This window comes from Lygodium microphyllum, chromosome 4, assembly GCF_053477565.2.
Source record: "Lygodium microphyllum isolate KBCC chromosome 4, Lygodium_microphyllum_v1.1.10, whole genome shotgun sequence".
In the NCBI taxonomy this organism is placed as follows: Eukaryota; Viridiplantae; Streptophyta; class Polypodiopsida; order Schizaeales; family Lygodiaceae; genus Lygodium; species Lygodium microphyllum.
This window is the reverse complement of record NC_141138.1, coordinates 70,610,973-70,622,364: the sequence shown is the minus strand read 5'-3', so window position 1 is coordinate 70,622,364 and position 11,392 is coordinate 70,610,973. Positions and strand designations below refer to the sequence as shown.

At 41.8% G+C, this 11,392-nt stretch overlaps 1 protein-coding gene across 1 annotated transcript; it reads left to right on the top strand.

Annotated features, from left to right (window-relative positions):
* The first annotated feature begins 2,720 nt into the window (after nt 1-2,720).
* Nucleotides 2,721-8,762, top strand: LOC148037161 (aquaporin NIP1-3-like). The gene is made up of 5 exons (XM_087676089.1): nt 2,721-3,297; nt 5,404-5,628; nt 7,729-7,923; nt 8,140-8,201; nt 8,322-8,762. Exons 1-5 carry the CDS (start codon nt 3,154-3,156, stop codon nt 8,533-8,535), a joined length of 840 nt encoding a protein of 279 aa, XP_087532215.1. The 5' UTR covers nt 2,721-3,153; the 3' UTR covers nt 8,536-8,762.
* The last annotated feature ends 2,630 nt before the right edge of the window (nt 8,763-11,392 follow it).

Sequence of the window (11,392 nt, the reverse complement as noted above, 5' to 3'; positions counted from 1 at the left end):
GTCTACCTCCTTCCCTCTTTACAGATCAATTAGACAGGGCTGCCCGTTAGCCCCATTGCTCTTTGCAATTGCCTCAGATGCATTGGGCTGGCTTATGGAGGAAGAAGTTAAACAAGGAAGGCTCAAAGGCATAGTCCTTCTGGACAACAAACAAATGTTTTTGAATTTGTTTGCCGATGATACAAACGGGTCAGTTAATAATGATCCGTCCTCCATTGAATCCTTTTGGCGGTGTATTCAAGAATTATGTGCAGCTTCAGGTTCAATAGTAAACCCGAATAAAACAGGAATCAAAACTCTTATTAAACCGCCCCCTTCTTGGCTTATGGATGCAGGATGCAAAGAGCTGGAGGAAGGGAAAGTTTTCAGACTGTTGGGGATCCCTATGGGGTTCGGAGTTTCCCTGAAGCAGCGGTGGGACTGGGCCATGAACAAAGTCAAGAAGAAGATGGAATACTTGAAGGGATTGCAATGCTCCTTTACTGGTAGAATGGTTGTGCTTAAGCACATTCTCATTCCTTCTACCATATACTTCCTATCATGCTAGAGTCCTTCCAAAAAAGGATTAAAGGATCTTGAAACACTGTCCAGGAACTTTCTGTGGTCTGGTAACAATGAACAGTTCAAGATCCCAAAAGTAGCCTGGGAAGACTGCATCCTGCCGAAAGATCAGGGTGGTCTAAGTCTTCCTAATATCAAGGAAATAGCAGACAGGATGGCTGCTAAATGGATCCCGCGAGCTTTCCAAATAGAGGATGAAAGTTGGGCTGCTTTGATTAAGAATAGCTGCAAGTCTTTCCATGTAGCACACCTCACTAGATGGAAAAACATAGACCCTATGACAATTGCCTTCATTCAAATCAAGATCTTGATCAAGGGATGCTCTGACCTCATGAAGACAATTTGGAATGTGTGGTTTACATTTAAGGATCAGGTTGGCATCTCCCCCAATGCCCAATTCACTCTCACCTGGGCTGCTTCTGATTCCATCTGGTTCAGCATATTCCATGGTGTGATAGAAGCAGACCAAACTCAGATGGCCCTCAGGATGGCAAAGAAGGGCATTAATAAATGGGCTGATATTTGGAATTTCAATACCAGCAGCTGGAAGGACCTCAACATCTTGGAGGAGCAATTTCAGCTCAGTGCTGAAGAGATTACTCTCCTTTCCCAGAGAATCAACTGCTGGGGTCCGAATATATGTAAAGCCATCCAATTGAATCTGAAGTTCAACTACAGGGGAGTGTGCTGGCTAAATGAGAAATCACTTCTCCCAATGCTGAAGAAGGAAGCTGATTCTTCTCAATTATGTAAGAAACTCAACAAAAGATGGCATCTCAATTGGAACTAGAGTCAATGGACATATAGATTCAAAATGATTTGGATCTCTAGCATACAACCTAAGCACTCCTGTCTGTTGTGGCTCATTTTGATGAAAGCACTATGGACCAATGCAAGAGCTAGGAAAATTGGCATAGTATCAGGTCTCTGTCCTCGCTGTCAAAAAGAAGAGGAAACCATTCCTCACCTATTTCTGAACTGCCAAAGTAATACCCGAGCCTTGAATCTTCTACAAACAATCATTGCCCCTTTCCATCCCTCCTCGATAACTTGGAAAGAACTGATATTAGGAGAGATTTATGGTCTGCATCCTGTAATTTGGAATTGGCTTCGAAGTTTGTATTTATGGCACATCTGGATCTCTCGGAACAAGCTCGTGTTTGAACAGGTTCAGGAGGACCCAATGTATGGTTTTAAATTTGAATTTCTGATGCAGGCTAAAGCAAAGAAAAAACAGCTAGCCAAGGATCGCAGCAAACATCAAACAACAAGGAAAAAGAAAGAGGACCCGTACGAAGGAATGGGAATAGAAATGAAGAAATTTTTCATCCATGAAGAGCGAAGATGGAAGATGGAAAAAAGGGAAGCCATGTTCCAAGCAATGTTTGAAAAGCCAACAACTAGCACACTCAACTCCATGGAAGCTCAAGCTAGAAAGTAGATGATGATGTAACACAGTTAATGCTCAGTATGTGTTTAGGCTGGACTCCTGTAATAGTCCAATTTTGTAATACCTTCCCCCTTTTTTTTAAAAAAAAAACTTACTTTAATACAACTTCATGTTTCCACCAAAAAAAAAAAAAAGAAACCTCAGTGCAACAAGTCAGCTGTGTGTGTGTGTCCTTGTATGAGAACCATGTCCGAACTATTGTGAAACCTCCCTTAGAAGTTAGTAGTCAAGCCCCGGGCCCCAAGGGAGTGTCCGAGACTCTGAGGGAGGGTTTGGGCGTTGCATATATGAATAATGAGATGTATTAAGAACGAATGAATGAATGTTGTATTTAAGGAATCGGATGCTGGGGGGTGGGTAAAACGCAGTTATTCTGTTACACGCGGGGCTCCGAGATTTATGGCCATGCACGCTTTGATGGCGGTGCAACTTCTCTCTCTCCCTCTCCTTCTCCGCTTCATTCTTTCGCCGCCCGCGTTCGCGTTGACTGGAGTCTGGAACCCACGTTTCCCAGCTAACGCATTCCAGTCTTCGTCCCCCCTGGCCCAGCCTTTCTCTTTCGGATTCAAAACCCCTATAGGCTACAATAATATTCCTAAATATAAATACTCAAAAAATAAATTTTGGGGAGTTCCCATCCATCTCTTCTTTTGTTTTTGTCATCTCGCATTTAAGTCGAGCTACCCAGTTTTAGCTCGGGCGAAGGGCGCGCTCTCTCTCTCTCTCTCTCTCTCTCTCAAAGAGATACTATCGACTCTTTGTAGGAGAACAAGCACCCCCACGGTCCACCGCTGTGAGGAAGAAAGAAGTCCGCCGTTGCAGCCAACTCTTATTCCACTCTACTCTACTCTCTCTCTCTCTCTCTCTCTCTCTCTCTCTCTCTCCGCTTCTTATGTAAAGGGACGAAACCTCTATCATAATTCTCGACTGTGTGAGAGAACTTGGAATCACAGCTGTGTCTTTTCGGTGCGATGTAGGAGGCCCATAGATTACTCTCTGTCTCTTCTTCTTCTCTCTCACTCACTCACTCACACACACACACACACACTCTCTCTCTCTCTCTCTCTCTCTCTCTCTCTCTCTCTCTGTGTCTCATTGAGAGAGCTTACCTGAGCTTGTGCCGAAGCTAATTTCCAGGAGCTATGTCGACCCACACTATTGCTTCCCCCCCTGCTGCTGCTAACTCAGCCAATGGCGACCCCGAAGCCTCTTCCTGGGTGCCTCAGTTATCGCCTTCTTCGTCATGGATTCCCTCCTCCATCTGCAAGGAAGGCCTCCTTCAGAAGGTATGTCAGAGCTGCTCATCCAAAGCTCGTCTAATTTGTTCCAGCTCGTTCCATCACAGTACAAAAATCTGCTAATTATCAATAGTCGTCCCTTATTATCTGGGCTGCTTTAGTCGGACAAGAGCCCTCCAATGGTCACTATGCATCAGTAAGCCTCGTTGATATCAGTATCTTTAGGTGTATTGTTCTGTAAAGATGGGCCACCAATACACACAATCTTATTGGCACATTCATCGAGCTTATTAATGTGTAAGTTTTGAGATACGCCAGCATCGGGTCGACTTAACTTAGGAGCACTGGGCTTCTAAATTTTAGGAGACACAATAACATCAGTATAGCACTCCAATGATCACTATGCATTAGTAAGCCTCGTTGATATCAGTATTCTTAGGTGTATTGTTCTGTAAAGATGGGCCACCAATATACACAATCTTATTGACACATTCATCTAGCTTATTAATGTTTAAGTTTTGAGGTACGCCAGCATCGGGTCGTCTTAACTTAGGGGCACTGGGCTTCTAAATTTTAGGAGACACAATAACATCAGTATAGCATAGAACTGACCAATATGAGACCGACCTTAAAAGTAGAACTGAGCAATGGGAGTAGAGATATAGTTATCAGGAATTACGATTCATGCTCTCTCGCCAGATGTTGCAGATGAAACGCATTGCATTAGTCGAGAATTTGCATCAGAGCTTTCATTTCTTAATCTTATCGTAATAGATTGTAAGGGACTTATTCATCGTTTTTGTGACGGATAACTTATTGTGGACTCTCGAGAAGGATAAGATTTTAAGGTCTTTTCATAGTTATTATATTAATTTTTAAAGGAAAAGATCTAGTTTACGGACAAAGAGGCAGATCAGCTAGTAGGCGGCGAAGTCTATGGTCCAACTGCTAGTCATAAAAAAATTGGACGGGTGTTGGGTTGTTGCGGATCCCTCTCGGTCTCGGTCATGCGTGTTGCACTGCGGAGCATCTCAACACGGCATGCCAACTCAATACGGCACCATAACTTGACATGGCACAGTGTGTCATGGCTCCCCGGGGCTTCGGGCTAAGAACCCAACTCGACACAGTACCGCAGCATAGAAATCAGCAGGACATGGTATCATGTCATGGCTCAGTACCAACACGTCACAACAGTTCACTTCAACACTCCTACCAACGGGCAAGGAGTTCATTTTCTAGTGCTCACGCAAGGATGCACTCTCTAAACCTTTCATTGTGGCACAACCTCACCATTCCCACTCTAATATTTTTGTGGAAGCCTCGAGCCACGTTACCATGCCCAGGAGTGACGCACGACAGTCCCATGCCGGGATGCACCTTAGAGAGCCAGGCCTTAAGAGGAAAGTACCTTGAATAGACCTTCCCCTTCAGCTTATAGAGTATAAGCACGCACTACAGTCCCATGCCGTGATGCACCCTAGAGAGCTAGGCCTTAAGAGGAAAGTACCTTGAATATACCTTCCCCTTCAGCTTATAGAGTAATCGTTGCACACACACACATATTATAGAGAGAGAGATTTGGTAAAAGGGAAAAAGAAAGAGAGAAATCACGGTAGATCTATAGTGGATTGTTTCGTCAAGTTGGAGTTGGTTGTAACTCAGGGTGCACATATAGTATAACAATAGTCAGGCTGCACATTCTCATGTGTCACAAAAGGCTAGCGTTCTTTATACCTCTACGTCTACTCAAGACTCCGCGTGGCCCCTTCGCATTAAGAGCATCATCGATCATTAACGTAGAATGCTCCAATACACATCAAATTTAAGACGAATCCTTGGTGTAATTCTCACATGCCCGCGATCGCACCTAGCTAGGCACGGGGTCCCTCAGTGCCTCCTCCTCTCGAGTAGAAGCTCACGACGTTGGAAAGTGTACAGAAAAACAAGGGAAAAGATACACTTTCCCCACATGTGAAAAAATGTCAAAAGCTTCTTGTGACGGATTGAAAATTGGAGCCAACTATCACAATGCCATGCTTGTCGTATGGAGAAATGCTGAGCAGGAGGGTGTGGGGTAAGTCAAGGTGTCACGGGATTTTGTTACTAATGTTCTGGGTTGATGCGATGCATGATGTGTGTGTGTCTGTGCAGGTTGGTGCGGAGCTTATATCGACCTTCATCCTGGTGTTCACGGGGTGCGGCTCGGCGATGGTGGACAACAAGGACAATGGCACCATCAGTCACCTGGGCGTCTCCATCGCCTTCGGGTTGGTCGTCATGATCATGATCTACTCGGTGGGCCACATCTCCGGGGCCCACATGAATCCAGCTGTCACCCTGGCATTTGCCACAGTCCGACACTTTCCTTGGTCTCAGGTAGGCCCCTCCGGCCCCCTTTCTTCTTCATGCGTTGGGTAGATGGGGCTCACGGAAGTTGTAACTCGTCCCCTCTTCACGAGGGCACAATAAACATTAGAAAAAGGAAGGAGGAAACGGTCCGCTTCTGCCCTTTTTTATTTGTGTTGGTTGGCTAAGGGCTTCTCCTACTTTGTTGGTCATTTATGACGCCCGTGATGATAGATACGTAACATAACTTGCTTGTTGACTCCTTGCATGTTGCATCACTTAAATCTTCATGGTGCCATTCCCCATCTGGTATTTCCCCTCCTTTTTGTTGAACTTTCTGCGTCAAGGATTTGGGTAATTAGGCCCAAACTGAGAGACGACCACCCTTGGGCCTCTAACTCTAGGCTCTAAACAATGTTTTGGAGCTAATACAAAAATCTTCTGCCCAAACAATTTTGTAGCCTTTTTCCTAGATGCTCGGGTTATTTTGGTCATATTATAAAGAAGACAGCCTTTGATTCTCAAATTAAAAATCTTCTTGATAAATATTTCAAGGTTTTGTTTCTCAAATTGATCTCTATACCACACATCGATTTTCCATGAACAATGCCTCTAATTTAAAGGAATGAAGGTTGAAGAACATGCCCCTTAAAGATGACATTCTTTATTAGGTTTTAAGAAAGTGGTGTTAGCATATGACATGGCATTACTCTTATCCTATTTATCCTTAACCTTATGTAATATGCCACCTTACTTTACATGAGATATTTGTCTATGTGCCATTTTTCCTATATTGTCTCTCTCCAATTTTACACATGTTGGTGCTCTTCTTTGGAGAGGAAATTCGCTAGTACCTCACTTTGTTATCATTTTTAGGCTTCAAGGAAGTGGCCATGTGATTGGCCTTCTTAATTTTTTGGAATCTCACTCTATTAACCCTTGGTAGCAATGGTTGCTTATCTTTAAAGGATAGATTTTCTAAGTGAAATAATTAACCTTTTGTAGCATTTCTTAGTTTTAAGAAGATATTTTATAAGTGATAGAAAACATGTCCTTTATTGGAGGGTGAGGAACTTGACTTATTGTTGCCAATGGTTGAGGAAAATCCACGAAGTTTTTTAACTATCACAGACCATTGGGATTGGCATATCTTTATCTTTCTTTTAATAATGCACCCATAAATTAATATTAATAAGATAATATTTACATCACCATATGGGTGTTATTCAAAGTTGTTGCTCTATTGTTCAATTTCTTAACTAGTCTTTGTCTCTTAACTGGTCTTCAATTTCTTATCAAGATTTAAATTTCTATACAAAAGTTGGCTTATATCTTTTGAAATGAGGGGTGCCTTAAGTTTGTGAAGGAGACCATTGCTTCACTTTTTGTTATGCCAACGAAATGAGTCCAACCTTTTCTCATTATGTTGTCTTGTTTCTACTAGGAATTAATTCATGCATTTCCAAGGTGTAATTTAGTACATGTAACTAGAGTCAGCTTTCTTCAAACTACTTGCATGAATCAATAAAGGGGCTTGCTTTTCATGAGCCTCACAATTCTCCTTTGAGAGAGCTTGGCCTCAAAGGAGAGCAAGTGCTATGTGGGCAGTGGGGAGCTCATGAACATTGACATGCATGGGACACGGGGATTGGGCAAGTAGGTATTTGAAGCAATCAAGCATGTGAAGGGTTTCTAAGAGGCTAAAAAGTTGCAACTGTATGGAAGTTGATGATGGGGTTATCACATGTCAACAAGTATTGCACTTGGACCCAATGTGGTGTGTCATCATTGATGAGGTTTGGAAAATCCTACTTTTCTAGGGGGACTGCCTATGGGAAATGTGCATGTGGGACTAAAGGGGGGGGGGGGGGGGGGGTCGCTATAATACGAGATTAGATGTTTTAGTACGTTATTAGTACGGGATGGGATGTTTTAACACGTATCGGGCTTTTACTAAAGTCTGATTAAGGCTGAAGTGAAGTTAAGTAGGGAAGCTACTGTGCACTAGGTAGCAGGAGCTATATACAAATTGGATGTGCATTGTGATTCCTTCCTTTTTACCTTTAATATATATATATATATACCTTCAAGAGATTTACAAGATCTGATTAAATCTGACGAGAGTGGCAGGTGCCGGCTTACATAGGGGCGCAAACAGCCGCAACGATCGCAGCAGGCTTCGCGCTGCGGCTGGTAGTGGGCTCCGTGGCGCAGATCGGCGCGACCGTTCCCTCGGGCTCCAACTTGCAGTCCTTCGTGCTGGAGGTCATCATCTCCTTCATCCTCATGTTCGTCGTCTCCGCGGTCGCCACTGACACCCGAGCGGTACAGCTCCGTGCTCACTTGTTCACATCTCTGTGACTTCGTCTCCTCACCGTGACTAGGTTTTCTTAATCGACTTACGGTACTTAACACCCTCACGATATCTCTCGTCCAGGCGTCATATCATATCGTATCTGTTTTAATGAAGGCTGCATGCATATTCACGATGTGACAACTAACCTGATTCTTATATGCTCTCGGTACGCGTGGCAATCGCAGATTGGAGAGCTAGCTGGCTTGGCAGTGGGCTCAACGGTGGCGCTTAATGTCATCTTTGCTGGGTAGGACCGCCTCTGTCTCTACATATCTCTCTCTCTCTCTCTCTCTCTCTCTCTCTCTCTCTTTATCGCTTGCTTGATTGACGTCACCAATAACGCCTTGCCACGCGTGTCGACGAGCAGGCCCATTTCCGGCGCGTCAATGAACCCTGCCAGGACCATCGGGTCGGCCGTCGCGGCCAATCAATACAAGGGCATTTGGGTGTACATGGTGGGGCCCACGCTCGGAGCCCTCTTGGGAGCCTGGTCCTACAACATGATCAGGCTGCCCGAGAAACCGGCGGACGCCGCTGGTGTCACCCAGAGCAAGTCCTTCAAAAGCTCCCGCCGTCAATAGCAACTTAACATTTAAAAAAATCAGAGTAATAATTTTAATTTCCCAATAATCAAAAACGGCATTTTATTATTACCCAAGCTTAAGAAGCCTTTATTTAAGGAAAGTGGGGAGGACTCCGTTCACCCTTCCTTATTATTAACCCCCAACCAACCCCTTGTAGTTACCCTCCCCACATGTCTTGTCCTACTCGAAACCCTATATAGAATACACAAATACTAATGTTGTTAGCTTAGTGCTTCCTTGCTTTTGAAATGTTTCCATCTACCCATGGTTGAGAGTGTTGATAATAATGATGTTTTCACACAATGAAGGGCTTTATTCTAGTCTTGCTTTTGGTAGAGTAGTGGATAATATATGTAGATCTGGTCGGACCTACTTTGTTGCTAATGTGTTTAGATGTTTTGGACCTACTTTGTTGCGATTGTGTTTAGATGATTTGGTTTCTCATGGTTTCATAGCTGAGTGGTTAAGAAATTCTCTCTTTGCTATGGCATGGTGCGTGATGGCCAACACCAACTCTAATATATTTAAGTTATCTTACAATATATTTGAAGAGGTCCTAATTATGGAAATTAAGCATATATTTAAAAATATATGTTATGTTTTACCTTAGAGTGGATTTGAAGAGGTTATGATAATGGGATTTAAGCATACATTTAAAAAAGATGTTATGTATTCGTGATATATAGTCAATCTTGGTTGATTCTAGAATATTAATATAATAAAAGATCTATGAGATTGTAAGATAATATGCTACAAATAAATGAAATAGCATGTGAATATTTGCTATTTATCATGTAAAGGTTTGCTATGGTGACTCTTAAACCAAGTAGAAACCCTTGAGCTAACGAGACATAAGGAGGAGAGGTTTGGCACTCAAACTCTCTCTTTTTCTATAGAAATTAGAGAAAGATTGGGTATATAAGAAACTAGGTGCTACACGCTTAGATTGTCTTAGCATTTTGCATTGGTATTACTAAAAATAGGGTATTGTACGTCTTGAGGTATGCTTCATGTGGTAAGAGGGGTCACTTAAAGATATTGTATTCTGGTTCTATGGCTTACATGTGTAATTATACGATATGCTCTCTTGGTGATCGAGCCACAAAGAAACTAACCTTGGCATAGCAAGTCTTCTTAATGGGCCATCACAAACATATTAGTTCACCAATAAAAGGCTTGTGCGATGCTTTACATTGATTTTAGACTTGGGCTTAGGACACTACTTTTTGTAGGGTGCTATGTGTCCTAAGACCTGTGTTGTGGATGTGAGATTATGCATGAGTGAGCTTTTGTTTCCTAAGACATGCATTGTGGATGCAAGGTCATGCATGAAATACACCATTAAAGCCAAGTAGAAGTAATTGCTATTATTAAAGCATGTGCACACCTTTACATCTCTTCATGAATGGCTTGTACAAATTGTACTCTTAGACCTTGGAAATTTTATAGCCAATCACAAGGGCACTTGTACAACATACAACGTACGTTAAAAGATCATATAAGTTGTCGTGTGTTGTGGATGTGAGATTATGCATGAGTGAGCTTTTGTTTCCTAAGACATGCATTGTGGATGCAAGGTCATGCATGAAATACACCATTGAGGCCAAGTAGAAGTAATTGCTATTATAAAAGCATGTGCACACCTTTACATCTCTTCATGAATGGCTTGTACAAATTGTACTCTTAGACCTTGGAAATTTTATAGCTAATCATAAGGACACTTGTACAACATACAATGTATGTTAAAAGATCATATAAGTTGTGGCTCATGAAAAGATCTTGCATAGATGGTTGCTTAGGAAAAAAAATGTTGCTTAATCAAATGCAATGTTTAAGAATTAACCTTATAACCCATGTCAATGCTCCATAGCAAGTCTCCTTTTGATACAAATATCTCCATCTTGCAGTTATTGGACATGGGCTCTTGATCAACCTAGGAGCTCCAAAACTATTGCTCTTTTAATTTTTAAAATCGTATATGTGCACATGTGCATGTGTATGTGTGTGTGAACCTTCTTGCCACATGAAATGTGCATTATGATGCAAAGTCACCTAATTGTAATTGACATTGGTCTTTCAAACCTTGGTGTGAAGCACCAAGCGAATCTAGATACGGAGTCCCTACTATATATTTACTCCAAGGTAAGAGATAAGTGTATCATTCATATAGTGAATATGATTGTAGATATAATGTTTACAAGGCTTTAATGGATAAAATCTAATGTAGCAGCTTCCAAAATATGAATGTTTTATAATGAAAAAAATTGCAAACCCAGTGTTATAAAACAAATATCTACAATTTCAAAATATATGGGTTGCACCCTTTGCTTATGAGTTGCCTTTTGTTCATGATTGTAAAGATGCCAAGAGATCTAAAAGTATTCATCTAAAAGATCTCAAAGATCAAATTGGTTGTGAGATTCGGAGCTCATAAGCAAAAATATTAACATATTGGTCAATAGATTGTTCCAAAAGAGGGCTCAATGGGTCAATTGCTACAATGGTTGCTAACAACCTCCTTACTTTGGGATGTTCCTTTTGAAGAGTAGAAGGGAAGACTTTAGTGGCCTTTTAAAGGTAATATTGTGGACAATCTTAATGCTCCAAGTTTGCTCTAGCCTCTCATTGTATAATATATGAAACAATTGCATGCAATTGCATTTGTTTTGGGAATACCCCCAAGTCAAACATTTTTAGAAATATGCAAATAAGGGGCTTAACAAAGTAAATTGGAGAGAGAAGATAATATTTAAAATGGAATTTAAGGAAATCAAGGCTGCCTTCAAGAGATTGCCAATCTTAATAAGGGTAGTGGTTTTAAACTTGTTAGAGACATAAGAACTAAGTTGTTTTT

Coding starts and splice junctions, on each gene's coding strand:
- LOC148037161 (XM_087676089.1), top strand. CDS start 3,154: ATGTCGACCCACACTATTGCTTCCCCCCCTGCTGCTGCTAACTCAGCC. Junction 3,298..5,403: donor AGGAAGGCCTCCTTCAGAAG/GTATGTCAGAGC, acceptor GTGTCTGTGCAG/GTTGGTGCGGAGCTTATATC. Junction 7,924..8,139: donor TCGCCACTGACACCCGAGCG/GTACAGCTCCGT, acceptor TGGCAATCGCAG/ATTGGAGAGCTAGCTGGCTT.